Source organism: Protomyctophum parallelum, assembly GCF_964188405.1.
Source record: "Protomyctophum parallelum genome assembly, chromosome: 8".
Lineage (NCBI taxonomy): Eukaryota > Metazoa > Chordata > Actinopteri > Myctophiformes > Myctophidae > Protomyctophum > Protomyctophum parallelum.
The window spans coordinates 44,618,026-44,645,186 of NC_139703.1; the positions used below are offsets into that span (position 1 = coordinate 44,618,026).

The following is a 27,161-nucleotide window of genomic DNA, read 5'->3' on the forward strand; positions in this document are numbered from 1 at the left end:
CTGACCATGATACTGACATTATACTGACCATGATGTTGACATGATATTGACCATGATACTGACATATTGACATGATACTGACCATGATACTGACATGCTATTGAACATGATACTGACATGCTATTGACCATGATACTGACATTATACTGACCATGATATTGACATGATACTGACATGCTATTGACCATGATACTGACATTATACTGACCAGTGACCACGATACTGACATGATACTGACATAATACTGACCATGATATTGACCATGACACTGACATGGTACTGATTATTACTGTTATTACATTATGAAGTTGTTAATGAAACACATTATAACATAACATCCGTTATTACGTTATGTATTATGTTGACATAACAGATTTTATTACATTTATGTTATTAGAGCTGAGCTGTGAAAACATGTGACACATTACACATTGTTATTTTATTGATGAACATACATTGTAGCCACTGTAGGCAGTTGGAGATTGGATTGAAGATTGGAGATTGTGACTAACAGAAAAGGGTATGTCATTGTTGCAGTCGTGTGAGTTCTATGCTATAGGCCTGGCACACGCACCACTGTGAGTGTGATGTTTGTGACCAGGCCCAGGGGGTCTCAAGCCCAGTTGCAGCACTTGCAGGAATCATAGTAGATAAGGCCGGGCTGGCATCTTTGCAGGTACGTATTCCCTTGAAAACAGTGGAAGTAGGTGGTCTTGTCAGCGACGTTCTCATACAGGCCGTCGGGTCGGCCTTTACAGAAAGAGGCCACAGGATCCAAGGTAGTGGTCGGAGCTGGTGTGGTGGTGGGCTTAGGGGGAAAGCCTAGGGAAAAAATGCATCAAAATGAAATAAACACTGATCGTTAAAAGTATTTGGTCACTGTAGTTTTATGTAATTAAGGGCCTGGCATCCCTGTGGTGGTTAACATGGTACAGTATCATGGTAACATGACAGGGTCATTCAGTACTTTGAGAGGGGCATTATGTGACAGGGCCTGACATCGATATACAATTCTACTTATAAATGAGTAACTTGCCTCTTTCTTTCCCCTGAAAGTAGTCTAAAAATGACATATTAACAATAAGAAATAAAGATTACATTTTAATTGAGTGTGAGGGGTGGTAAGGGACCTGGATGGGTAGGGGGCATTGGCAGTTGGCACCAAAAAAGCCCAGATTTAGAGCAGTGTGCAGAGTGTATGTACACAGTAGGTACAGTATTTACCCATTGAGTTCCTAAGGTGGTTGACCAGAGGATAGGGCCCCTCTGAGCAAAATGTCCCATCGAAGTCATCCATGTCCAGTGTCCACACATGTGCACCACCCAGGTTGTTTTCATTCATCCACTGGACCTGCAAGATGTTGAAATAAGAGATCAAATAATATATTATATTAATATATTTTTAATATATAATGATTGTAACAATTACAGTAAAGACCCTTACGGGTCGATTTCTACGCTCTCAGGTTTATACTAACATTGAGTATATTTCTTTCTGTGCAGAAAATCTGTCCTTCGTCTGTCCTTTGTAACAAACACACGGTTTATGAGAGATGAATGAACAATTTTATTTGGTTACAATTAAGGAGAGGGGATGTACCTTAGCAGCTACGCTGCGTCTGTCATCATAGCCCACCCAGGCACTTCCGTAGGTGGCATAAGGCACGGACTGATCAGGAATCCATTCAGCAGCAGCACTGCCAACAAAGCCACAGATCTAGAATCACAGAGACGCAGCATCATCATCATCACACAGTTATCAGACTGAAAAGACGAGTTTATTTGTATAGCCTGAATCATGCAGGTTACAGTCTCAAAGGGCTTTATGGGCACACATTTAACAAAATAAACAACATCCCTAGGCTTTAGACTTTCAATGGCAAAGAAAATCTCCCATGAAAAATAAAACTTTGATGAGAAAAGAATTGGACGAAAGCCTGAGCATGATCACAAGAGATGGGGCTGTCTTTACATTTCATCACTATATCTACTTTTCTTAAAAAATAGATTTTGCAACCCATTTTTTTCACCCAGTGTCAATTACCTCCTGGGCACTACACTTCCTCTACCAACCTGGGGGGCAGCGGACTGACCTCATGCTTCCTTCTATGCATGAGGAGTCCAAGCTGCTTCTTTTCACCTGACAGGGGAGAGTTTCCCCGGTCGGACGTAGCGAGTGGAAGGAACACGTTATTCCTACCAGTTCCTTTTCCCTCCATCAGGCGCCCCGGCTGGCCAGGGGGAGGTAGTTTCGAGACCAGGATTACTGCATGTTTTTTTGTGAGGGTACCTACCCTAGGGGACACAGGGAGAACATGCAAACTCCACACAGAAGGGCCCTTTTGCCAACCCCGCTTCGGGTATGGGCACTGATGACGCGGAGGAGAGAGCACGCCCACAGCGCCCCAGCGGGAATCGAACTCAGGACCTTTTAGCTGTGAGGCGACAGCGCTACCGATTGTGCCACCGTGCCCCCCATTTCATCACTATATCAATATATCAGCAAATATCAAGGATGCATTTTGTTTTATTTAAAGTTAGCAGCACCTCATAGTAGGCCCAGAAGCCAGCTGTGCGGGTGTAGGGTCCAGCATCAGCGGGTCCATTGGCTGGGGCTCCCAAGCTGTTGGATGAGCTGCTGAGGCGAAAGGTACGTCCGTATGTAGGAAAGCCAAACAGCAGTTTCTCAGCAGGAGCACCATTAGCCAGCCAGTAGGAGATGGAGGAATTCTAAAAAAGAAGAAGATGTTGAGGATGTTTGTTTGTCCTTTAAATGTCATGCATGTGTTTGGTAGAGAGACCAATCTCTCTTTTCTTTCTGTGGTATTTTCCTCAGACTATGCTGGCATTGTTGGCATGACATTAAAAATCTTACATCCTTTTGCGAAAGACTGAAGTGAATGTGGGGCAGTGGACACCTGTAGTAACTTTTTTACTTTTCAAATTGACTGGTGATACAAAAACAATTGGCCCAATGCTTTCATACAGAGAATTACAGAGAAACATGATGATGGAGAAGTAGACAGAGAGGGAAAGGGAAAGGGAGAGGGAGAGGGAGAGGGAGAGGGAGAGGGAGAGGGAGAGGGAGAGGGAGAGGGAGAGGGAGAGGGAGAGGGAGAGGGAGAGGGAGAAAGAGAGAGAAAGAGAGAGACGGAGGAAGACAGTAGAGATTGCAGGGAGAAATCTTACGGCATGTATTGCTATAGTGTGTCCCTGTGGGCGAGCATGCATTGTGTGTGTGTGTGTGTGTGTGTGTGTGTGTGTGTGTGTGTGTTCACGCGTGTGTGTGTGTGTGTTTACTTACTATGTTGTGGTAAATATGTGCGTGCGTGCGTGCGTGCGTGCGTGCGTGCGTGCGTGCGTGCGTGCGTGCGTGCGTGCGTGTGCACTTACTACGTTGTGGTACATAGATGAGCCAGAGTCAACTGTGCCTTGGAACAGTGGGCTGTTGTGTCCAGTAGCTGTATCCCAGTGGCCGTGGAAATCATAGGTCATCACATTGATGAAGTCCAAGTGACTGTTTTTACCAAAAGTTAAATAAATAAAACAACACATAATAAAACATTAACAACAATAAATCTATTTACCCCACCCTTGCCCTTTTCAGAGCCTCCCTCAAACCCACCTTTTCAGACACGCTTTTCCTGCCTATAATTCAAATCTCTTTTCTGACTTTTAGTCTTAGCTCAGGTTTTTTTTCATGCTCAAATTTTTTGCCTTTTAACTTTCGAGTTTGTTTATTTTGTTTTATTAAGCAACTTGCTTTGGGTACTACTGTACTACTGGTTAACTCTATCTGTACTGTACTGTACTGTACTGTACTGTACTGTACTGTACTGTACTGTACTGTACTGTACTGTACTGTACTGTACTGTACTGTACTGTACTGTACTTCGCTGTGAAAAGTGAAATCCTGCTCATTTGAACTCACAGTGCGATCTCTTCAACCTCATAGGCTCTGTCTATTGTGGGGCGGAAAGCGCCCACGTTAGCGGTCAACAGTAGCTGGGTCTTCCTTGTGTCTCTTGCCTCGTCCACAAAGGCCTGGTCCAACTCCTGTTGAGAATACACAAACACAGCTCAGCGTTTTGCCTCGTCCACAAAGGCCTGGTCCAACTCCTGTTGAGAATACACAAACACAGCTCAGCGTTTTGCCTCGTCCACAAAGGCCTGGTCCAACTCCTGTTGAGAATACACAAACACAGCTCAGCGTTTCTGACCCATTGGTGAGTTTCCATGACACTGTTTTATAATATATGATTCTTTTGGATGAAAAAACATACAAACTCACATAATGACAGTAATTATGTATTCTATGTTGTCTATGTTATGTATTTACTAATCTCTGGAATCCCTATCTGTACTGTAAAGTTCTAATTTTTAATATAACTGAGAGTGTACAAAATAATTAACTAACTCAACTCTAACTCACTAATTTTACTGAGGACGACTGCCTAGAGACCATCAGTGGACACAAGGGCTCCTTTTAAGCCTAATCATTTTCTCCTTTGTCACTCATGTCACTCGTTGATTCATTCCCTCAGTTTTTGTTTGGTTTTAATAGCCTATAAATACCCTAAATTAATTCACCAAATAATTTGTTTGGAATGAACAAAATCCTGCTCACCTTGATCAACGCAGTGAACCTCTGCTTGTCTTCAGGTGGACTGCCGTTGTGCCCTGGGTACTCCCATGCCAGGTTCAGACCGTCAAAGTTATGGGCACGGAGGTAGCTGATGGCAGACCTGATGAACATTGCACGGCTCTCAGGTAGGCCGACCATGCTGATGAATCTGGTGGGACGTAGAAAACAAACTATTGAATTTTGAGGCATGGCCATTAAACTTAGCCACAGAGGATCTGTCCATCATTCTGGGCTACAGGCAGGGCTACTCTGCTACATAACTGTTGTAATCAGACTTACGGGCTGACTCCATTGACTGCGCCTCCGACAGACAGCAAAGTCTGCAGTATAGGATTACTAAGGGTAGAGAGGGAGAGACAAATCTTGGTCATTTTAATTCAGAGTCAAATAGAGTGTAAAGGTGGTTGCACACCTAAAAATCTGAAAAAAGTACAGTATAATTATAAAACTCAGATGTGCGTTCCTTCGCCGCAGATTTGTAATGATTTTTTACCATAGGGTTATGTAGAAAATAAGGTGTATGATTAATGAACCATTCAATGTTTTGTTAAATTACACCTTTTAATATCCCAAACGTGAATTATATATATATATATATTTATAAAAATAGTTCCAAGCAGAATTTACATTGGATATGTGCAGTGGGAACCCTTGGTGGAGATAACTTCTTGGTGGCCTACAAAAACACATCATCCCTGAACATTATGAACAGCATGCAAGCTCGTGAGCTTGTAGACTTTTGCTTGTTATTCTCGAAATAGGGCTTAAGTGGTTAAAGCTCAAATAATGCATGGCTACAAATTTCAATGTCACTGTTGTTGTTGAAGAACCATGTTGACTACATGAACTCACACATTCTTGAGGTGGTTAAGGCTGCGGAAATGCTCCTCATCATTCCATTCTATGTTGGTGATCTGATTAAAGCTGTTGATGGTGGCCTGGCTATAGATCACATGAGTGCACAGGAAGGGATCCACATTTCCAGCTGTGAATTTACCATTGCCAGGCCTGTACTGAGCCCAGTTGGTCAAGTGGCACACCAGCTTAGAGGAGGATACTGAGGCGGGAAAGAATCTCAAGTTTTCATTATTCATGTGACTATTTTAAATGTTTCAACGGGTACCCCAATGTATTCTTGAGGTACTTACAAATAATAATGCTGAACTAATACTAATACTGTATTATTCACTATTCATAGTGTGCATACATACTAGTAACAGCTCTATTATTATTTTCATCATCACAATACATGCAGTTCTGTCACTTGTTCTCAAATCAAGGTACTGGTCGTAAGAGTATCCAATGTCAAACTGGGGTTCCCTGGCCATATATGGAACATTGATCGTTGATCAGTTACATTTACATGATGCTGTGCATTATCTCAATCTCAATTGTGCTAGTTAATCTTAAGAGTTAACATGAGATAGCAAACAGTAAAATGCTTACCAAAGTGCAGAGTAAGCAGAACCCCAAGTGCTATAAAAAGGGCATAAATGTGAGCATGAATAGAGAAGATTTGCAAGATGATGCATAAACACAACTATTAACAAATAACTGAATAACAGTATGAACAGTGTTTATACCTGTGAGGAGAGAAAGTTTCACCATTGTCTTTCCGGAATCCAGCCACTTGTAACAGGAACAGTGATGACTAAATCACTACAAGCATACCAAATACCAAACATTAATAATGACAAAGGCCACAGCAATATACAGTCACTTAACAATTTGAGATTAACATGGAATTTACACATTTCACAGACCACAACACATTGAGATGATACATTACCTTTCTTCAAGAAGAACAGAGAGAGAGAGAGTTCAGAGACTGTTGCTGTCCTTTGTGATTTATACTTTCCTTATTAGCGACTAATAACTGGTGGCAAAGTGCAATTGATAAGTAATCAGGGTTAGCTGATACTATAACTGGCTTTCTGGAAAAGGTGCTGATTCTTTCACAATAACATTATATTATACAAGCAGGCCAACACTTAATTTGATCTTGGCAGTGATTCTAGGAGAAAACACACACTGACACACACACACACACACACACACACACACACACACACGCCACAGTATACATGCACACACATGTACTTATTGCGCAAAACAACACAACTCTGACAATAATAAATGCATTTACTGTATGCGTCTATTTTAAATACAATCCCATGGTGTTTATTGAATAATATTTACAGTACAAGTGATCCCCCCCCCCCCCCCCTCACATTTCCATTCAATCACACATTTGGAAAGGCGCAACGGCATTATCCAGTGCATTTCAGCCACTGCCAGATGAAGGACCGCCTCCTTTTTTCCACCAGGAAGTGTGTGATGTACCAATAATCAGTCACTTTCAAGTTCACCCTGGAAAGTAACTGGTCACCTTAAGCCTGATTTATATTTTTGTTGTACGACGGTGTCGCTGGTTTACAAGCTTGTAGATGATTTCTATCATGTGACACTGGCGTACGATGGAGCAGTCATTAGGCTTTAGACAGGGTCTGAAACGGCGATGATTTTTATGGCTGAATAATCACGCTTCAGTGATAAAATAAATAAATAAACACACTTAATACATAATAAGCATAACAAAAAAAGACAGACATTGTTCAATGGCTTTCTGACTTGTTCAGAGACTAAACAATGACATTGTACATTGTGTGTCTCTCCCTATACAGTGCTTGGTGACACGATATTTGGCTGTCATCAGTACATTTCACTAGTGAAAGAATGTGTGTACAACAATAATGACCGTATTCCCTACAACTATTACGTGAGATCCATGATACATCTGCTGCTTTTACCATACTACCCTGTGTTTGTTCATATTGTACTTTATCCTGTGTTGGTTTGGATATACCTAGCTACTGAAAATAAAGGAGATCTGCTTCTGCCCCATTTCATTAACATGAAAACTGTAGTTTTTGCATATGGGTGCAACATACTGTAGAAATGAAACCATTTTCTCATGTAATAAAATGAAATGTCGAGAACACCCATCTTTGCCACTTGCAAAGTAATCTGTGTACCACTACTAGGCTATACAAACACATTTATCATAAGAAAGAAAGAAAGAAAGAAAAATAAATATATTGGCTCTTCTTTCTCTTACTGTGTGTTGTTGTAAAAGGTAAGTGGTATGCAGGCAGAACTTTTTCTCTGTAAATAGCAAATAGTTGAACTTCACAGAGCTTGTATCTGGTACAGTAGCATACATACTGTAAAATCACACCCGTGTGAACTGAGTGGTGCAACTCCCCCCCCACCCCCCTCTCTCTCTCTCTCTCATTGGCAGGCAACAGTGCAGCACTATCCCTCTCTCTGTTTCTGGCACAACAGCGCCCCTACTGGTACTCATAGTCATATACTGGTGCTCATTAACGTCACAGACACACATAGGTGAACAACGCATAGGTGAACACGAACATTGCTGTTCCTTGGAGTGGTTGCACCACTCAAAAACAAACAAAAGAAAAACCCAGCAAAATCTAGCTGATGCTAATATTAAATGCTTGCTATTGAATCATTAAATATCATGGTGAAAAAGAATACCATATTCCAGAGAACAAAACCTTGTATTCCAGGAAAGTAATAACACGGAAAGTAAAAGAAGATAAGCTTCCACAAAACATATTTTACATATATACTTTGTAGTATACATATATACTTAGTGTCCAGTCTGTTTTGCTTGTTACAAAGTCAAAATTGACAAATGTATGAATAATGGTCTGATTAACTCAAGCACAGCAAAACAAAACAATTGTGCATTATAGCTTCAAGAGTAAAGCTGATAAGAAACACAGAACAGTATGGAACAATATCCAGTTGTTAGATGTCATGTAAACAATGAACAAGGCATATTGCATAACCGCTGATATGTTGACAGGATAACGGTAGCTGTAACAACTGCGATAACACTGTACTCATTGAACACTGCGGGGCTCTTTGATCATCAATAGTTATTCTTCTCTGCTCAACAATCAACCTCTGCACTATGCCTGTACGATCAACCACTATGACAATGAGGCTGCAGCCTGCCACCAACCAAAACACAAAGCAAGCTTATTATTTTGATTTTTTTGCATTTCGTCTCTGTCGGGTGGAAACCTTGTATGTCCAAAACATTCCTTTTTGATTATTAATTAATAAAAAGCAAGGCTTTTGCACACCTACAATCGACAGGTGCGTAGGAGAAGGACAACCAAGTGCCCGACATCATGCCCGATGCGGCCTTCATCAGGCTATCTTTGAAAGATAGCCTGATGAAGTTCGCATAGGCCAAAACGTTGCTGTTGACCTATTAACGTTTTTTCACTGCATTTGAAGACAGTGTGCGGGTGTTTCTTCTTTTTCATGATTATTAATTTAAAAACATTTAATTAGCCCATCAGCTATTTTCACTACTTTTGTGCACACAAGAGTGTGTGCAACACAAGAGTGTGGCAAGAAATTATGTAGTTAATTTACAAAAAAACTAACATTAAAAGTTGAAACATGGAAATATGAGATTTCTGCTCGACAGCAGCGGTTTGTGTCTGAATTATGTAAACGACCCAGGCACAAAAACTGTAAACAAAGAATACTTTTTTTTCTCAATTTTTTCTTCCCTGTCAAAGTTCTTTCAAAGAAAACCTAAATGATAGAAAATGTAAACAATCATTCGGACCAGTTATGTTTCTCTGCAGTTTTGCTGTAAATACAGCTGAAGCGAAAGAAAAAAAAACACAATCTAAAATACAGACATATAAAAGCCTAAAATTCAACAATAATAGGTTCCTCAGTGCTTGAATGGGCGACTCTAAAATGTCCATTGTATATACTGTAGCACTGATATGTACACTGACTGGATAGAGACACGACCAATTCTTGTAAATTACACCGTTAGTTATTGACTCAGGGAAATACAGTATGAAAAAGCCAGAGGGCCACAGATACAAGATAAGCGTTAGCCACGAATGTGATGGTCCCCATAAGGCATAGTCTCTACTGACACCAGTACATAAATACCAGTACATAAATACACAATCAGGTAGTCAACCCCCCCCCCCCCCCCCCCCTCTGTAATGCCCACAGACACATTTTTGTTTTAAAAAAAGCCCCTCTTTGATTTTCTTATAAAAACAAACATTTAAATAATTGTTGTCATCCCACCCGCCCTGCATCCACCACCCTCTCAGTGCTGCAACATGTCTTGTTGCACTCCATACCTGGCAGTTGAAACCCACCCCCTACCAGAAAAAAAAACAAGACTTAATTGACCAAGAGGATTAGAATATGAAAAATAAAAATGGCAGAGAAGATCACAGGCCCAATAAGCCAATGAGAGTGAGGGAAATTGTGCTGGCAAGCAGGAGAAGTCCATGGTAGGACTGCGAGGAGCACGCTTTGTTCTGGACCATCATTCCAGTTCCTGGAAGGGGGAAAATAAAAGGCCTTGTGGTTAGGGACTGATCGTTATTTATCACCTTAGCCTTTATGTTGGACATGGAACATTTTGATGGAAGAGACTACCGTCTTTGGACAACGCATCGTCGACATGGTGGCGGAGAAAAGTGTCAAGTGTTGACCATAATGGAATGACGGATGGAACCAAATTAACCCCCGACGGCCGGCGCTATTCGCCTAATAAACGATCAGCGTTCACTTTACTTTGCTGCTATACTGTACTCGTACTGTATAGGGCTACGGTTGGGGGGGGGGGGTGGGGGGGGGGGGTCATATATATTCTTCCAGTCCCTGAGGGGGGTCCCGAAAAAATATTTGGAGGCTGAGGGGGGGGTCAAGAAAAAATTTATCACATCTGCACCACCCCCCCCTGGTGCATAAATAACGACCAGTCCCTTAGAGTGTCCGCCCTGAAACTGGAAGGTCGGGGTTCGATCCCCGGCCGGGTCATACTGTAAAAATGGGACCCAATGCCTCCCTGCTTGGCACTCAGCATCAAGGGTTGGATTGGGGGGGTCAAATCTACTAATCAAATGATTCCCGAGCGTGGCACGGCTGCAGCTCACCACTCCAAGAGATAGGTCAAATGCGGAGAACAAATTTCACTGCGGTAACGTGTGTGACAAATCGTACGACTTTGACTTTGACTTTGAGATTGTTTATTTTTCCACCCGATATATCTGAACGGGAATAACAACTGACTGATAGATGAGAAGACCGGATGCATGATGACATCTTTCTATACCGCAGCTTACTAGCCTAGCAGCAGCGCACTGAGCGCAGTGTTCTCAGGTAGTTTTCCTGCAGTGTATAGGCTGTTAGGGCCATTCGCCCCTTAGCCAGTTATGTTACTGTGGTGACTGACAGCTCGTAATAGCCCGAGAGAAAACCTATTAAGACGGAATATCTGACCTCTCTGGCCATCCGTCACTCACGGACAAAATACCTGTGCGGTGGCTTATAATCAAACAGAGCACTGGGGCTGAAGAACAGAGCTAAGGCCCCACAGTGAATTAACCCATTCTGACCTGAGATCAGATTCATACGAGGTTTCCACTGGACACACACTGGTCTGATTAACCCATTCTGACCTGAGATCAGATTCTAAAAATGTCAGTCGTTCTTCGATTTTTCAAAAAATAGCAGACCTACAAGCTCGTATCGCGCCACTCGGTGGCGCGATATGAGCTTGTAGATCTGCTATTTTTCAATAGCTAAAGCATAACATGATGCTGACACCAAAATGGGTTCCCGTTCAGAGTGAATTAATAAGAAGCTGTCAGAAGTACAACATTCCTCCAGGTAATAGTGTGTTTGACCTCCGCTAATTAGACCTGACCTGAAGTGCTGTACAGCTAATGTACAGCTAATGTAAGTATCACCAGCAATAAGAAAGGTGAATGTGCTCTCTTGGACTGAATCAATTCTCAAGACATGGCTATTCTCTTTGCAGCCAGCACAGTTGACCTAAGGGCAATGTTCAATGGTGGTGTGAAACTACCGGTACTTGAATGTGAGGAGCTAAGAATTTGTTCTCATGGTTAGAAGTGGACCAAGTGGAGGTACTGTATGTTGATATTCATTTTGTATTCATGATTAGGGCCCCAAATCACACCTTTGACTGGGAGGTCTGCAGCAACTGCCTGTCATAATTTCACCCCCCTCATAACATGTACGTTTTGTTATTCATGTATGCTCAACTTGGAAGATTTTTGACAGCCCAAAGGTTTCCATGGCTACAAGCAGATGTTAGGTTGTTGAAGCCAAGGCCATTAACATTCAGTGGGTGGTAAAGAGCTTATTACTAGTAAATGTTTTATACTGTAGTTTACCTTCAACAAATACACTGGAGTTAGGTCATAATGAAATTCCCTTGGTGTTCGGAAATTGTCTCACTGACTTATTTTAATTTCTTCTACATCATTACATTTTGGGGCGGGAACCCCTTTTGGTGTTAGCATTATGTTATGCTTTAGCTATTGAAAAATAGCAGATCTACAAGCTCATAGCGCGCCACCGAGTGGCGCGCTACGAGCTTGTAGGTCTGCTATTTTTGAAAAATCGAAGAACGACTGACAAAGAAACATAGCTTTTCCAGAAAACTGTCAGGATGTAGAAGACATTTTTAGAATCTGATCTCAGGTCAGAATGGTTAAAGACCTCCCTCTTCCAATCCAACTGTAAGTGTACAGTACGCATGCATGTGTCTCACCTGAGTCACGGGACACAATGGTTTCGTGGGCTGCTCCATCGCCACCCTCACCCCAAGATCGGATCTCCAGCACTACGTAACCGTTGTCTTTAGGCAGTGGCAGGCTCACGGATGTCTTCCCCTTGTCCAGGACCTTCAGTGCTGTCTGGCCCTCGTGTTTGTACAGAACCTGGCATTGAGGAAAGATATACTATTAACTAACCAGTCATAATTATCACACATAATATGAAAGGTATTTTAAGGTCCCACCAAAGAAAGAAAAAATATTTATCCTCCATACAGTAATGCAACACTATACAGTATACATCCTGTGTTATGCTATTCTGAAAACAGTAGACCACTTTTTGTTTAATCTCTCAAGACAGATTCTGTTAAAGAAATATAAAATATATTTTTTACGGAATCAGTACTTTGGGTGAGGTACTGTAAATGTTTTCCTCAAACTGCACTGTGCAGCTCATCCCAAATTATCTTTTGGTCTTAAATATCCATCCTTTATTACCAGCTATATCTCATAAGATTATGAGATATGTGGCCATATCTACCTTACTGTAACTTATTGAAAGGGAAACAAATTTGCATCATGGCACCACCATTGTTGTAAATGTAAATTATGTAATGAGATAGCTAATAATGTTCTAAATCAGACTTGTCTGCATACAGTGTACACTCACTTTATAGCCTAACACGGCTGACTCATTGTGCATGGCCTTGACATGGTCCCACCTCACTGTTACCCATGAACCATCTGTCTTCCAAGACACGTTTCCTGGAGGACGATTTGGAGCTGCGAAGGAAACAAATGCTTAGAGTATAACTTCCACAGAGATACGTGAACCAAGCCATGTTGAAGAAGTGTATATTTGTACGTCTTTAAATGTTCTGATGAATTGAAAATGGAGGACCCTGATGTAAACGTAGTGCTTTTTATGGTTTTTATCCTTTTTTGCTGGTTTTTGTATTGACTTTTGTGCTTTTGTTTGTATGTACCCATTTTACTAACTGTGAATAATACACATTTTAATCAATCAATCAATCAATCAGTCTTCCACAGTGTAGTGTATGATGCACGACACGTCCATGTTTTTGTAAGATTCCATGCTTTATTCTGAACTGATTGCTTTCATTCAAATAATCCACAAAGTCTGGTTATTAATTATTTGTGCCACTTATATTTACTGTATATCACCAGTCAATTAAAGGGTATGATTTGAAATGCATGTGTCAGGTTATCGCTACAAAAGAGAATAGAGTCTGCACACAGGCCATGCTGAAAATTGCGTTTGTGGACGTTTCGAATAGTTCCTATAGGACGTCTGTGGAAATGTAGGTTGGGATTTAGAAGGCGTTTTTTAGAATTGGCCTCAGTCCTAAATGGGTTAATAATACTGCTCCAATGCAACGCTGCTGGCGTTTTCTATCAGATGTCATGAGTCATGATGTCATGGGTTATTCAACTGCATGTCACTCAGGGGCCTGTGGGAGGGTGGGGCTCGTTACAGGGTTAAAGATAGCTCTAAGGCCACCTCATGAGCAGGAACGGACCATGGTGTTATCACATCCACAGGTAGCTTCAGGGAGAGGAGTGGTTCCCTCACACTGACAAAGTTTAACATTCGGAAATGGACCTGATGAATTTATTTACAGCCCCCAGGGCCAGGGTGGCTGTAAACCGTGTACTTTTCCCTCACACAAACGACAGGCGAACAGGACCTCTGGACTCTACAGTTGATATGGATGAAGCTACATTTCAGCCTGAAGACAGTGCACGCAAGGATACATAATGCAGTTATGAAACAGTGTAATGTAAATCAAATTAGTCTAAGCCTACCTGTAAATAGCTTGCTGCTTAGCAGAAATGAAAATTCAAAAATATATTTTTAAACCAATTTAATTTTAAAACATATTTTGGTGAACAGATGACAGCTTCCGTTATTGCCATTCAGAGGCATATAGTTAGAGAGTAGAGACCAGGCATTCAGAGATTGTGGAATAGTTGTCTGGTTTGATTTGAGAGACTCAGGGCTCCATCTCGCGCCAGGAGCCCTATGTCCTACATTTTGGGATTTAGTATTGTGTAAGGGGCGTTCCCCCGTAATGCTATCTTGTGCCACCACCTAAATCCTTAAAACACCTCCGCTACCCATTACATTATGCACAGGTGTGGTTTGGGCGTTACGCAACTTAAACCAATCAGTGTGCCAGCGGTGCCATCCCCTTTAAGAGCTCTATTATCTATTATCTAATCTATTATGTCCTGGATCTTGCCTTATGGAAGAGCAACGCGTGCTGCCTGCCTGTTTACGCACAGTGGAAAATGTTTATTACTTGCGGTCTTTCGGATAAAGAATGGCGTACGATGGAGCCCTCAGTGTCTGTCTTGCTTAAGGACACTTACACATGCAGCCAATAGGAAGAGCCAGGGATCAAACCGGGAGCCTTTCAATAACAAGTTGAAAGCTCTATATCCCCTGAGCTATTGTGTGTGTGTGTGTGTGTGTGTGTGTGTGTGTGTGTGTGTGAGGGTGTGTGTGTGTGTGTGTGTGTGTGTGTGTGTGTGTGTGTGTGTGTGTGTGTGTGTGTGTGTGTGTGTCAGGCAGACATACGTGGTCTCCTGGTGGTGACCGTAGCCCGTGGTGACGGGGGTCCAGTGCCGGCGCTGTTGTAAGCCAACACGGCCACGTGGTACCGAGTGGTGGGCCGAAGCCCCGACACCCTTGCGGTCGTCTCGAGTCCAGCCGTGCGCACTCGGTCCGCTGCTGCCTCTCGCTCATGCTGCCGCCAGTAGCGGATCTATAATGTATGTGCACAAACATAAATAATTATACACGCATGTTGTCACCATTCTGCTCATTTTATCATACAACTGTCATCATCATAAAAGCTGTGAGGTGAGGTCCCATACTGTACCACTTCTGTAGAAGAAATTGTCAAATTATTTACTAATTGGACTTTGGACTTTTCTAATTCCAAATCAACCAACAGAGGACTGAAAGTAAAACTTTGTTGACTCAGATTCACATAATGATAATAAGGTAAGCGGTCTCTACTTTTATCATCAGAGACACTGATAGCAACCACTAAACTTTCCAAAGATAAACAGCTCCAATCTCCATCTGGCATTGAGCTAATAAATTGTTAATACTGTATTAGGTGGGGGACAAAATACTCAATGCTGATGATGTAAGACTGCACTAATATGCCTCCATAATTAAACCTAACACAGTAATTACACTTCGGCATGATGTCAACTGGAGATTGAAATGGCCCAGTTTTGAAAATTACCCATTGAAATGACCCTAACTAAGAACTTTACCCTTTACACCAATTCATGTTGACTTCTAAAGAAAACAAGACATGGTGGACAGGATGTGACACACTGTAACTGAAGATCATGAAATAGCCAGGTGATGAAAATAAACAATTACGTTAAGTTCAGCTATACAGTATCACATTTTATGTGACAGACTCAATGTGCTTCAAAATAAAAAGCAAACACAAACAAACAAGATAGGAACATTAGAAGGCATTACAGAAAAAAACAACATAAAAGATGATAAGATATTACAGAATTCTAAAAGAAAAAATATTCTCATTAACCATACAGCCTAACTAAAAGCTTGCAAAAAGTGATGTTTGTTACTTTCGAAGGAGAACCGTATATTGCAGTCACTACTAAGAGGGTATCAAGAGGACAAGCAAAAAGGCAAGTTCTCACAGACCTCGTATCCCCTGAGGATGCCGTTGGCACTGAGCTGCTGGACAGGCTCCCATGACACTTGGATGTCGAAGGCACTCAGCGCTGTGGCGTTGATACTGGATGGTGCCACTGTGGGCTCTGGAGGTGGGGGGGGGACAAGGGTCAGCAGTGGAATGAAGGTGTATTAGTACAGTACATACAGTATAGGGCCCTATCGTATACCCCATGCTACAGTATTATGCCTCACACTATCCATTAATTGGGCACAAGGCAGCTGACGCTGCCCCTAAGCGGTATCGCACGGCAGCATTACCCGCTCCACATTATGCCGACTCCCTTATTTGCGGCGGGAGGTGTGGCTGAAGTGGGCGTGTTATTGCGATATCCCTAAACTTTCTATTGTGGGCACACGCATATGGGAAAGCAAATTGCGGGTCCTCAACAACCTACAAGAGTGCGCCTGCAATGGAAATGCGAAATGCTAAATCCCCAAATGGTGAGTGTGCGACTTTGGTGCAAGATATGGTTCATAGTATACGGTCGGTACCTATCGGAGCCACCATGAACCATCATGAAAGGTTAATAATTGAAATAGAGAGATGAGATATAGAGAAATAGCTCTCAAACTAACGGAGTCACAAGGTGTTCTACCAGGGCCACAGGCATTTCTAGATCTTCATCACAAGGTATGGCATGTCATCTATTAAAGTCATTTTTAAAGCTATTTCCGTAAACTGTTACACAGTGATGCTGACTTACCCTCCTCAGCTGAATGCACCACAGCGATCTGGCTAAAGGGACCCTCGCCCTTGCGGTTGTAGGCTTTGATCTTCACCTCAAAGGGGGTGTAAGGTGACAGGCTCTGGTTGGAGTAGACATATCGTGATGACTCCACGTGGGGAACAGATGCCACTGTCCATGTCAGGTCGTCCTTCTTCTTAAAAGACAGTATGTAGCCAAAGCCATCCCCATTTTGGTACTCTCTGGCCATGGTCTGGGGGATTCAGGAAAGCGTAAAATACGTTTTTTTTAGGAGCTATTAACATGGCACATTTCACAATGCCACGCTCCACTGATTCAGTGCAGCACTCACGCTGACACCTTCTGATACACTCACCGTCCAAGTGATAATCAGCTCATTGCGGTCCCCGCCTCCTCCTCCTAGTCCACTAGGGGCCACTGTGGGACCTAAGGGAGCACATAGAAAACCATAGGTTTGGCCATCAGACAGTATATATCTCTGCTGTTGGGAAAAAACCACCTAACTCCAAAATGTTCATTTATCAGGAAATGAAAATAAACAAATACAAAAAATGTAAAAAAAGAAGCATCCAGCTCAAGTGGAGTTAGGAGGCTTTGTCAAAGGGTGTTCAATAGCACTGATTTATGGGGAAACAAGGCCAAATGGATTAACTCAATTAATTACCAGCTGCATTAATATTATCTGCGGGGGTCCGCTATAACTGGCTGTGTGTGCACACACGCGCACAGCACGCGTAAATATGCAGACACACACACACACACACACACACACACACACACACACACACACACACACAAACGCACACACACACACACGTGTCTGCTGCTGCACACAAACAGTGCAATTCCGTGGTGAAATAGTTCGTTTCAAATAGTTGAAAGTGAGCGTGTGATGTTGACATTGACAGTATAGTTGGCGTGCACAGTAGCATATGACTCCAAATGCCATTGGCTGCAATGCTCTCCCATTAGCTGCAAAATGTGTGTGCAGCTGACTAGAGGAGGCTTGCACATCGATTATAGACTCAGCTTGCTATTGCATAGCAGCTGGTTAAAAATGTGCTAAACGGGTGGAGTTTTTTAACAAACACATAAAACATAAAACCTACAATACAAACACAAGCAACAACAGAAGAGTACGTATTCATGGATAGACAATTAAGATAGATAAGAGAAACAAATAAAAATAAAAAAAGGGAAAAATCAAATTAAAATGTGAAAATAGTTTACATTATTTACACGACCAAACGCAGCATCATCAACCGTATCATAATGTGTAAACACCGTCTTCTTAAAGTGAGTGTGTATGCTGGCCCCTGGAGCTGGGGTTAATGCTAACAGCTAGCGGTAGAGATAGAGTTAATACTTTCCATTAGTTCAATATTTTTTAACCAACGTGTTCAATAGCATTGATTTATGAAAAAAACTAAAATCTAAAATGAAGTTAGGTGGTTTCTTCCAGACAGCATTGATATGCTACTTCAAAAAGATATTCAAAAAGAGATTGGAAATAGGAAAAATTGTCCGTCTATTACAAGCATCACACAGAGTCACATCCTTATTTCCATGGTTCCCTCACCGGCTTGCTGTGTACGGATGGTGTGTGAGGGCATGCTGGGCTCTCCGCTGCCCAGGATGTTGCTGGCGATGACCTGGAACTCATAATCCATCCAGGGCATCAGTCCAATCACACGGGATGACTCTGCATTGCCCTCAATGTTAATAGGATCTAACGGATGCAGGAGACACGCATTAAGCATAATTATACTAACTCACACCTGCAGTTACAGTACTAGTAGGAATGCAGTCTGACACGCACGCACGCACGCAGGCAGGCAGGCAGGCAGGCAGGCACGCACACACGCACTAACGCACGCACACACGTACTCACGCACGCACGCACGCACGCACACACACACCCACACACACCTGTTCTCATCCTCTTCCACTCGGATGAAAGTGATGATCGTCCCAGGATAATGTATTTCCCAATGGGACTGTGGTTGTCATATCCGCGACTCCACCTGAGTTCTACTGACGACTCTGCAACGTTCTTTACCACCAATCCTCCAGGGGGTCCTGGAGGGCCTACACAGACACACGCACACACACACACACACACACACACACACACACACACACACACACACAAACACACACACATACACATACACACACACACACACACACACACACACACACACACACACACACACACACACACACACACACACACACATATGCGCCAAACCGTTACTGCATAAGATCACAAAAATAGAAAGACGCATTTGCTTATTTAAACCTCTAAGCTATATCTGTACCAAATCCCTTATAGAAAAGAACAGGTGTAATAGTCCAGTAATAATGTAATTTGACCTCAAACTAATTGCAAAAAAACCAAACTCGGCTGAATTGTATCTTCAATATATCCTGAATAACAGAAAAAAAGTTGCCTGGAATTGTCTGAGGAAAAGTGTCTGCGAAAGTGTTGAAAATGGCTTGTACACTAGTGTACAGTATGGCCACCATAGACATTAGTTTTGCATAAAAACACTCATTGGGCTCAATTTGGCCATAGCCACATATTAGCCCAAGGAGTTTTTTTGTGCAAAACTAATGCTTGGAATGGATTCAGCATCATGAAAACACCCTAGTTTGACATGTCACATGCTACTTAAAGGACCACTTCACCGCTTTTCAACCTATCTTCATATAATAGGTCCTCACTAATAATCATGATAAAATAGCACGATTTCTTTCTACTCAGTCTGTGTCTCATAGGAGGGCTGTGGGCAGTTTAGAAACCGTCTTCCAGTGACATCATCATTAGGCTGATTTCTTTTCTTTACAAAAATGTATGCTTGTGGACCCTTTTGAAAAGGGGTATTCCAAATAAAGACTGAGTAGAAAAACAATTGCGCCATTTTTTCATGATTAGTGAAGATAGGTTGAAAAGTGGTGAAGTGGTCCTTTAAAGCAAAAGGAAATCTAGAAAATATTTTCTAGAAATCTAGAAAATACAGGCCATTTTCAACACTTCCCCTCAGACAATTATTTTTTCTGTTATTCAGGATATATTGAAGAGTTTGGGTTTTTTGCAATTAGTTTGAGGTTGATCCTGTACTTTCCATAGATTTCCTGTAGTATAAAGGGTCTGCCTTACCTCGGACCACCAGTTTGGCCGAAGCCGAAGAGCTGTCCACCACCGTCTGAGCCGTACAGGTGTACAGTCCTGCCTGGCCCAGCTGGCCACTCACAATCAGCAGGTCACCTATGGTCTCCTTCTGAAGGACGAGAAGGGACAGACGAGATGAGTGAAGACAAGCATAACAATCCACATAAGGGTATCACAGTTTTAGACATGAACTGGCAGCATGTATTGGATACCTAGAGGTTTAATTCTGTCTGGACTGGTACCATGGAATGTTGAACACGCCATGACCAAATACTACATTCAACCAAGCATGGAGTCTCCCTTTTTATCTGTTTAATACACTCCTACAGTGCTACAGTCCACAATGACTCCCAGCCTCCAAACAGGGGTACTGTTAACAATGGAGTCTACTTCAACCGCAGTACAGTACTGTACATTTCACTATCAATATTGTGCCTCACTCCAACACAAGTCCCCCCAAAGAAATGCCTCATTCACACAAAAGTACGCTTATTCCATGTGGCACAGTCCCAACGCAATCCCCAATTTATCATCCCAGAAAAACGCTTTCCTCTGGAGTAGTACAGACCATCATGTGTTATGACACTTACCCCTTGCACCCGATGGAATGGCCCAGCAGGATCCTCCAGGTCCAACAGGACTCCATTGAGGGCCCAGGTGAAGGTCAGGTCCATGGTGGGGTCGTGGGAGGCATGGCACTGCAACGTGACATTGTCTCCCTGATTAATGTCAGCATTGGAAGGGGCCAGGGTGATCTTGGTGGCATCTGGACACAAATAGATAGGTGGAGGGGTTAGAGATGGCGGTATGGTGTGTGTGTGTGTGTGTGTGTGTGTGTGTGTGTGTGTGTGTGTGTGTGCGTGCGTGCGTGCGTGCGTGCGTGCGTGCGTGCGTGCGTGCGTGCGTGCGTGCGTGCGTGCGTGCGTGCGTGCGTGTGTATACATATGTATTTGTGTGTGTGTAACATGCTTTACTGTGTGTTGAGACCATGAGGATAGTAAAACCATAAAACATGGACCTAGTGTCCCCACTAGACATTGCCCTAGCCTGAGCAAGAGAGGAATAAAACAAATAAGAGAGAGTGGGCCACGGTCATTAGCCCACAGATTGTCAGTATTATTCAAAAAACAAAGCTTTGAAGCTTGATTTATATCTAGTTGCATGCTGGTGTCTGATCTACTGTACAAGCTCACATCACAGTGCATTGCCGTGCACAACACAGCGTGCAACTAAGTCAGGCATAATAATAGGGTTGTAAAGCCTTTTGCAACAGCGTCGCTGTCCATGGTGCTTAATTAAGGGGGCACCTATCAGGAAGTAGACTATAGTCCCAGCTGGACACTGTGATTATAGGGTAAGTGTTCATGTCGAATGAGCACATTGTGGAGAAATGGGCGTCCAAATGGTACTGTGTGTAATTATGCTGAAACAAATGCTGAGAGCTGTGAGTGAGAGGGGGATCTAGGAGCAGCAGAGAATCGCCAAACAACAGAAAAATGGAGAGAACACCCCAAAAAGTGTGTGTGTTTGTCACTGTGTGTGCGTGAGTGTGTGCGTGCGTGCGTGCGTGCGTGCGTATGTTTTCGCCTGCATCTACCTCTAACAGACAGGTGTCCAGTGCTGTTTGCTTTGCCCAAGTAGTTTTCAGCAAAGCAGGTGTATTTTCCCTCATCAACTCTGCTGATGTTATGGATCCACAGAACCCCATCTGGAGTCACCGTCACCCTGGCAAAGACAAGTTTCCAAAAAAGGTCCAGAGAAGCATTTTCCATTGGGAATTTGTTATGATCAGCGAGTGTATGCATCTAATAATAACCAGTAAGACGCCCTGAGGGCGAGAAGCGACCTCGTATACACACATTGGGGGTCAATATATGGAATGAATTCTGTACTGGCCATATATGGAGCGTGTCTTGAGTAGGGATGGAGCTCGTTAATTTTTATTGATAACGGTCACCTTATCGATCAGGCTTATCGAGCCGGGTTCTTATCGAGCCCACTATCGAGCATTTTCTATTATTTTGTGGAACGACAGGAGATATACATTCAGAACAGAACCAGTATATTTTACTAGGGCCTTCAAATACAGTACATTTCTAACACACAATTTACCTTTTTACCAATAAAATAATATGAAAGAAACTGTTACACATTGTGTTTACCCGGACAGCGCTGGTTGGCAGGTATCAATACACTTTTAGACCCACATGTTTGTGCCAGCGTGGATGATTACATTTATTTCTTGATCGCCTCTTGTCTTGATTGTTTGAACATGATGTCATGGGCCACTATGCTCGATAACAGGCTTGAGAATCCCAAAGCTTATTGATAACGGGTACTCGATAAGCTTGTTATCGGATTTTATCGGGTATCGGTTATCGAGCTCCCTCCCTAGTCTTAAGTGTACAGGGTTTGATGAGGTCAGATCAACATATGGAATATCATAACAGGAAGGACGGGTGGGACGGGTGATGTCAAGAGGCGTGATCATATAGGGAGATGTGATGTCACGAGGCGTGACCATATATGCCATGGGTGACTAACTAACTTTGAAAATATTTCTGTTAATCACATTTTGCATTTTGGTTTGATTCAAATCCCAAATGCAGTACATCCACGTAAAATCAATCATTACCGGTATTCTCTATAGTTGAATGAACCGTTAACCTTTAAATGTTACCACTGATTACAGTAAGTAAAGCTCCATATTTTTGGTTTGGTATTGTTGTTGTTTTATTGTTAATGTATACTGTACCTCTAAAATACATTGACCTTTCTGTATATAGAAACATCGCCATTACTGTACAGGACATGTACACTGCCGCAATCTGCATTCAAAGATGTTCCTTGTCGCAATGACTAACCAATCAGCAGACAGGCAAATCGACCAATGACAAAGCTTCTAGGAAAATCTTTGAATGCAGATTGCGGCCCCTACATGTGTCACAGAGACTACATTTTTTAGGGAGCGTTCTACCCATTGCTGGCTGTCTGAATACAAAAAAGAAAAGAAAAAGGTCATAAACATTTTGACATATTATTGCTTATAGCAGCTTTAATCTGAGGTAAAGGACTTTGACAATAAAAAAGTCACTATGGGCATACAGTTCAATACCTGCTGCTGTTGGTGAGAAGCTCTGTGCCACGGCTCCAGAACAGGGTAGGTTTCGGGGCAGCCCGAGGTCGACATTCCATCATGACCTGACCGCCCCGGGCGGCAGGTACCAGCTTCCTCACTGGGTTCAACCTGAAGTCCGGGGCCTGTACTGGAATGGACGGAGGGAGAGAGATGGGAGAGGGGGCTGTCAGCTGGCCAACTCTTCTTTGACATTATTGTTTTTTCATTTATTTTTTGATGTTTGAGCATCCCTATTGTTATAATAAACTATGAGAAACAGAGAAGCTGGGTGAAGCTGAAAACTCACGGGATGAAATAAGTCTAATTATTATGATTAAGTTCTGATCCAAACACATGACTTTGTGACTCGGTCTCACTACCTGGTACATACAGTATATTAAGTGTTTACTCACAGCAGTCCATCCAACCCTGCTCACCTACCTTGGACTCTGAGTTCGGCATTGGAGTAGATCGTGCCGTGTTTGTTCTCAGCTACACACTGGTACATCCCAGAATCCTCCAGGGCCAAGTTATTAATCTTCAGGCGACCCCCATTTACCTCCACTCGGTCCTGGGTGTCAGAAGTAGAAGGAATTGAAGATAAAAACAATAAAATAGAGAGATGGATATACACACACCCCTGTGTGTGTGTGTGTGTGTGTGTGTGTGTGTGTGTGTGTGTGTGTGTGTGTGTGTGTGTGTGTGCTACCTGTGTGCTGAGGGGCTGCCCGTTGCCTAGCCAGCGTATGGAGGGCCGTGGTTTGCCAGCTGCAACACAGCTCCAGTGCAGCTCCGAGCTGATCTCCACCTCAGAGTCACTCATCACCTGCAGCCAATCTGGCTGGGCTGAGGGACGAGAGAGAGAGAGAGAGACACACACATTAATTAATACAATATACTGTGCAGAGCATACTTAAAGTTTAAAGGGGTAATGTGGTATGTTTAGGCCCACCCAACCTCCACATAAAGTGCATATGCCAACCAAGTGGGGTGGCCCAGTGGCTCACCTGTAAAGCCCTGACCACGCCAGAGGGTCGCCATGCAACTCCTTGCAACATGCAACTACTAGGAGTTGCAGCTGGTGTGGTTTGGGCCTAAGAGTGCATACTGCATACCACATGACATAAATAAGACTAAATAAATCCTTCCCGCAGCTGGCTCGGGTATGAATCTGACCCAAGGCTCCTTGCTGAATGTCATCCCTTCTCTCTCTCACCTGCCTTTCTTGTCTCTATCCACTATCGCTATCAAATTAAGTCCTAAAATGCCAAAATATTATCTAAATGCCAACCAAGCAACACTCCCTCAGAATGCCCATCAGCAAGACGACACGTAACCCCCAATAACTGATGTGTAACTATGGGAGTGTCAAGTGGGGCATTTCTGAAAAAGAACATGGTCTATCTAGATGAGCAAATATCTTCCAGCATGACAATGCCACCATCTGCAGGTCGCCGAAATGTATTATGAACATGAAAACGAGGTAGGCATTTGTTACCCTGCTGTCTACAACTAACACAACAGCACACTTGATTGGATATTGTGGAAACTGTATCTCTATAAAGTGTCTTGATATGGGGCCTAGGTATTACAGGAACAGCTTCCGTTTGTCTCAGCCGGGTCAACAAATCAATACCAACTGTTGGGATTAGTTGGGCCACCCTTTCATAGGAAAATCCATGTTTTGGGGGATACTGTGAGTATATCACAGAGGTATAACATAGTGGTGTCTCCCGCTTGGCCACAACAAACATAACTGGCGGTGTTTGCGGGTAGGAAACCAGCAAGAGACCACATCCTTGTCAATGCTTTAGCGACCCCTGCTGTTTGGTCGGGCACCTTGTGTATTATGTTGAAAAGCTGCAGCTGGAAACCCCATGCATAACGGATTAGGCACAGGGTTATCTACACTATACACCCTACCCAGCCCAGCAGTGGGTGGGCTGGCAACGCCAGGGACACAGTACATTATGGGGAATTGGCAATGACTACATTTGGAAGAAAATGGAAAAAATCTAAAAGACAATGTTTTGGATCCATCATTTGGTTTATTGTGTCAGGCAGGCACACATAGGAGCTAACCAGTGCCCGAGCGTGGCTTTTTTGCCTACATAATGTTTATTTATTTTTTAATTAATTTCTCTCTTGCTGAACCGAATCACAGTTGCTCACCGTATAGCTGTCACTCAATACAAAAACTAGGCGACAACAGTATATATAGCTAGCCTACTGTCCATCCCATGCACAGCCCACGTGTTTGACATTAGGGCACCAAAAAGTCTGTGCACGGCCTGTATTTGCCATCCAACTAAGACGTTACTTTAACTTTGACAGTAACTGCAAAATGTATACTGTGGGAGTCGATGGAGAATGCCATGACGCAAATCGCAAATGTACTGTAGCTGGAGATGTGTAAATGTGATTGTGAATGCAATCAATGCATGTCGATGTTGTCTCCCCACCTTGCACAGTGATGCGCCCCTGGTGCGTGTCACTTCCCTCTGAGTTGTAAGCTTCACACTCGTACACGCCCTCGTCGTCAAAGGACAGTTCTGGCAGGGTGAGGATGGGGCTCTCTGCGCTGGCCCCTGACTTGGCAGGGACCAAGCCATCCACCTTCCTCCAACGCAGCTTTGGGATTGGACTATGGGATGAAGGGTTTGGGAAAGTGATGGATGGATGGATGGATTGTGAAGGAGAGAATAGAGTTGGGAACAAGAGAATATGCAGAAAAAATATGTTTTAATGAAATGGTGGGATTTAGAGTAAAAAGAGAAATAGGGTACAAAAACAAAGAAAAGAAGAACGGAAGAGATATAAGAGACACACAAAAACAGACATTTAAGTACTACTTAAACCTAAAAGACAACCAAGCTCAGGTACATTAAGGTTAACTTGACAACACATAACATGCTTGGACTATAGAACTTACTTTCCATAGGCAAAGCACTCTAGCTGGGCGGTGTGTCCTGCGAGTGCATAGGTCTCTGCCGGGAAACGCACTTTGATGCTCGGAGCCGACTTCCTGGGATTTGCTATTGTGAAGGAAATGTATAACGTTAATTATGAAATCACATTTGGGTTGTAAATGTAATATACTGTAGATTACTGGAGGGTTGAAAAAAGTGTATGTTGTGCATTCATATCCCGAAGTCAGCGGTTATTAACACAAATGCTCCAGTATTATGTGAAGCATTTGTCACCAGAATTCAGTGGAAAAGGTCATTCTAATATACTGTTGGGTTGGGTACATTACTCATTGTTAAATAAGATCTTTATCTGGAACAGCCAATTTTCTGTGCAGCAAAGCAACATTCTCATCATACGTGAGTGATAGTTTTCAAGTCCTCGACACTGATAACATGTTTCTGTTGTTTCTAGGCTATATATGACTCTGCAGAAGCTTGTCCTTGTCCTGATACCACATTAGTTTGCAGTCTGACTCTCTGTATTGTCGCCGCTGCCGTGTGTAAACCTTGTATGTCCGTCTCCAAACCTATTACTTTTCATGAAATGGAAAAAATAACCTGCAGTTCCAATGGATACAATTTACTGGTGTAGTGGAAGGAATATATATACTGTAGCTATGATGAATCTCGATGCTGATTTTATTGTTCACTAGGTTCATCCATGCGTCGTCACTTTAGTTTAGACGCTTATTCTAGATGTTAATAGAAAGGACAAAGAGAGGCTTAATACTGTTTTTCTTTTTTTCCTTTTGCTGCTCTCTTTTGCAGCAACACACACACAGCTCAACAAATTATAGTGTATAAGTGTGTGGTTTGTGGCCATTGATGCGCACAGACGCAATAGTTTGGTGCAAGCTCAAACAAACTGAATTAGTGACTTAATAATAATAATAATAATGAATTGCATTTTTATAGCGCTTTTCCAAGTGCTCAAAGCGCTTTACAATGGTTCATTAATTCATACATTGGGAGGTGAAGCGGCGAACAGTCAACGCCAGCGTCCTCACTTCCCACATTCACACACCAATGGTGGCAAGCTCACACCAACCAACTCATTGGAGGCAATGACCCAAGGACACTTCGACATGTGGACAGGAGGAGCCGGGATTCGAACCGCCGACCCAGTGAT

At 42.8% G+C, this 27,161-nt stretch overlaps 2 protein-coding genes across 2 annotated transcripts in view; both read right to left on the reverse strand.

Annotated features, from left to right (window-relative positions):
* Positions 1–613: 613 nt before the first annotated feature.
* LOC310863052 (acidic mammalian chitinase-like) lies at positions 614–6,253 on the reverse strand (the record flags this gene model as incomplete). The annotated part of the gene is made up of 12 exons (XM_083771174.1): positions 614–822; positions 1,225–1,351; positions 1,601–1,717; positions 2,548–2,730; positions 3,394–3,517; positions 3,932–4,056; positions 4,156–4,182; positions 4,628–4,793; positions 4,925–4,981; positions 5,498–5,702; positions 6,092–6,121; positions 6,229–6,253. 12 exons carry the CDS (start codon positions 6,251–6,253, stop codon positions 614–616), a joined length of 1,395 nt encoding a protein of 464 aa, XP_083627300.1.
* A 3,688-nt stretch (positions 6,254–9,941) lies between these two features.
* cntn2 (contactin 2) overlaps positions 9,942–27,161 on the reverse strand; it is a 49,110-nt gene continuing 31,890 nt past the window's right edge. Inside the window, exons 7-23 of the mRNA XM_083770651.1 lie at positions 25,996–26,098; positions 25,526–25,707; positions 23,773–23,909; positions 23,505–23,634; positions 23,061–23,211; positions 21,543–21,670; positions 20,536–20,711; positions 19,934–20,054; positions 18,700–18,858; positions 18,350–18,499; positions 17,126–17,196; positions 16,768–17,002; positions 16,031–16,146; positions 14,915–15,101; positions 12,983–13,095; positions 12,309–12,477; positions 9,942–10,061 (exon numbers count right to left, since the gene is read on the reverse strand). Of these exons, the coding sequence (XP_083626777.1) occupies positions 9,952–10,061; positions 12,309–12,477; positions 12,983–13,095; positions 14,915–15,101; positions 16,031–16,146; positions 16,768–17,002; positions 17,126–17,196; positions 18,350–18,499; positions 18,700–18,858; positions 19,934–20,054; positions 20,536–20,711; positions 21,543–21,670; positions 23,061–23,211; positions 23,505–23,634; positions 23,773–23,909; positions 25,526–25,707; positions 25,996–26,098 (2,438 nt within the window). The 3' untranslated portion in view covers positions 9,942–9,951. The remainder of the gene's footprint in view (positions 10,062–12,308; positions 12,478–12,982; positions 13,096–14,914; positions 15,102–16,030; positions 16,147–16,767; positions 17,003–17,125; positions 17,197–18,349; positions 18,500–18,699; positions 18,859–19,933; positions 20,055–20,535; positions 20,712–21,542; positions 21,671–23,060; positions 23,212–23,504; positions 23,635–23,772; positions 23,910–25,525; positions 25,708–25,995; positions 26,099–27,161) is intronic.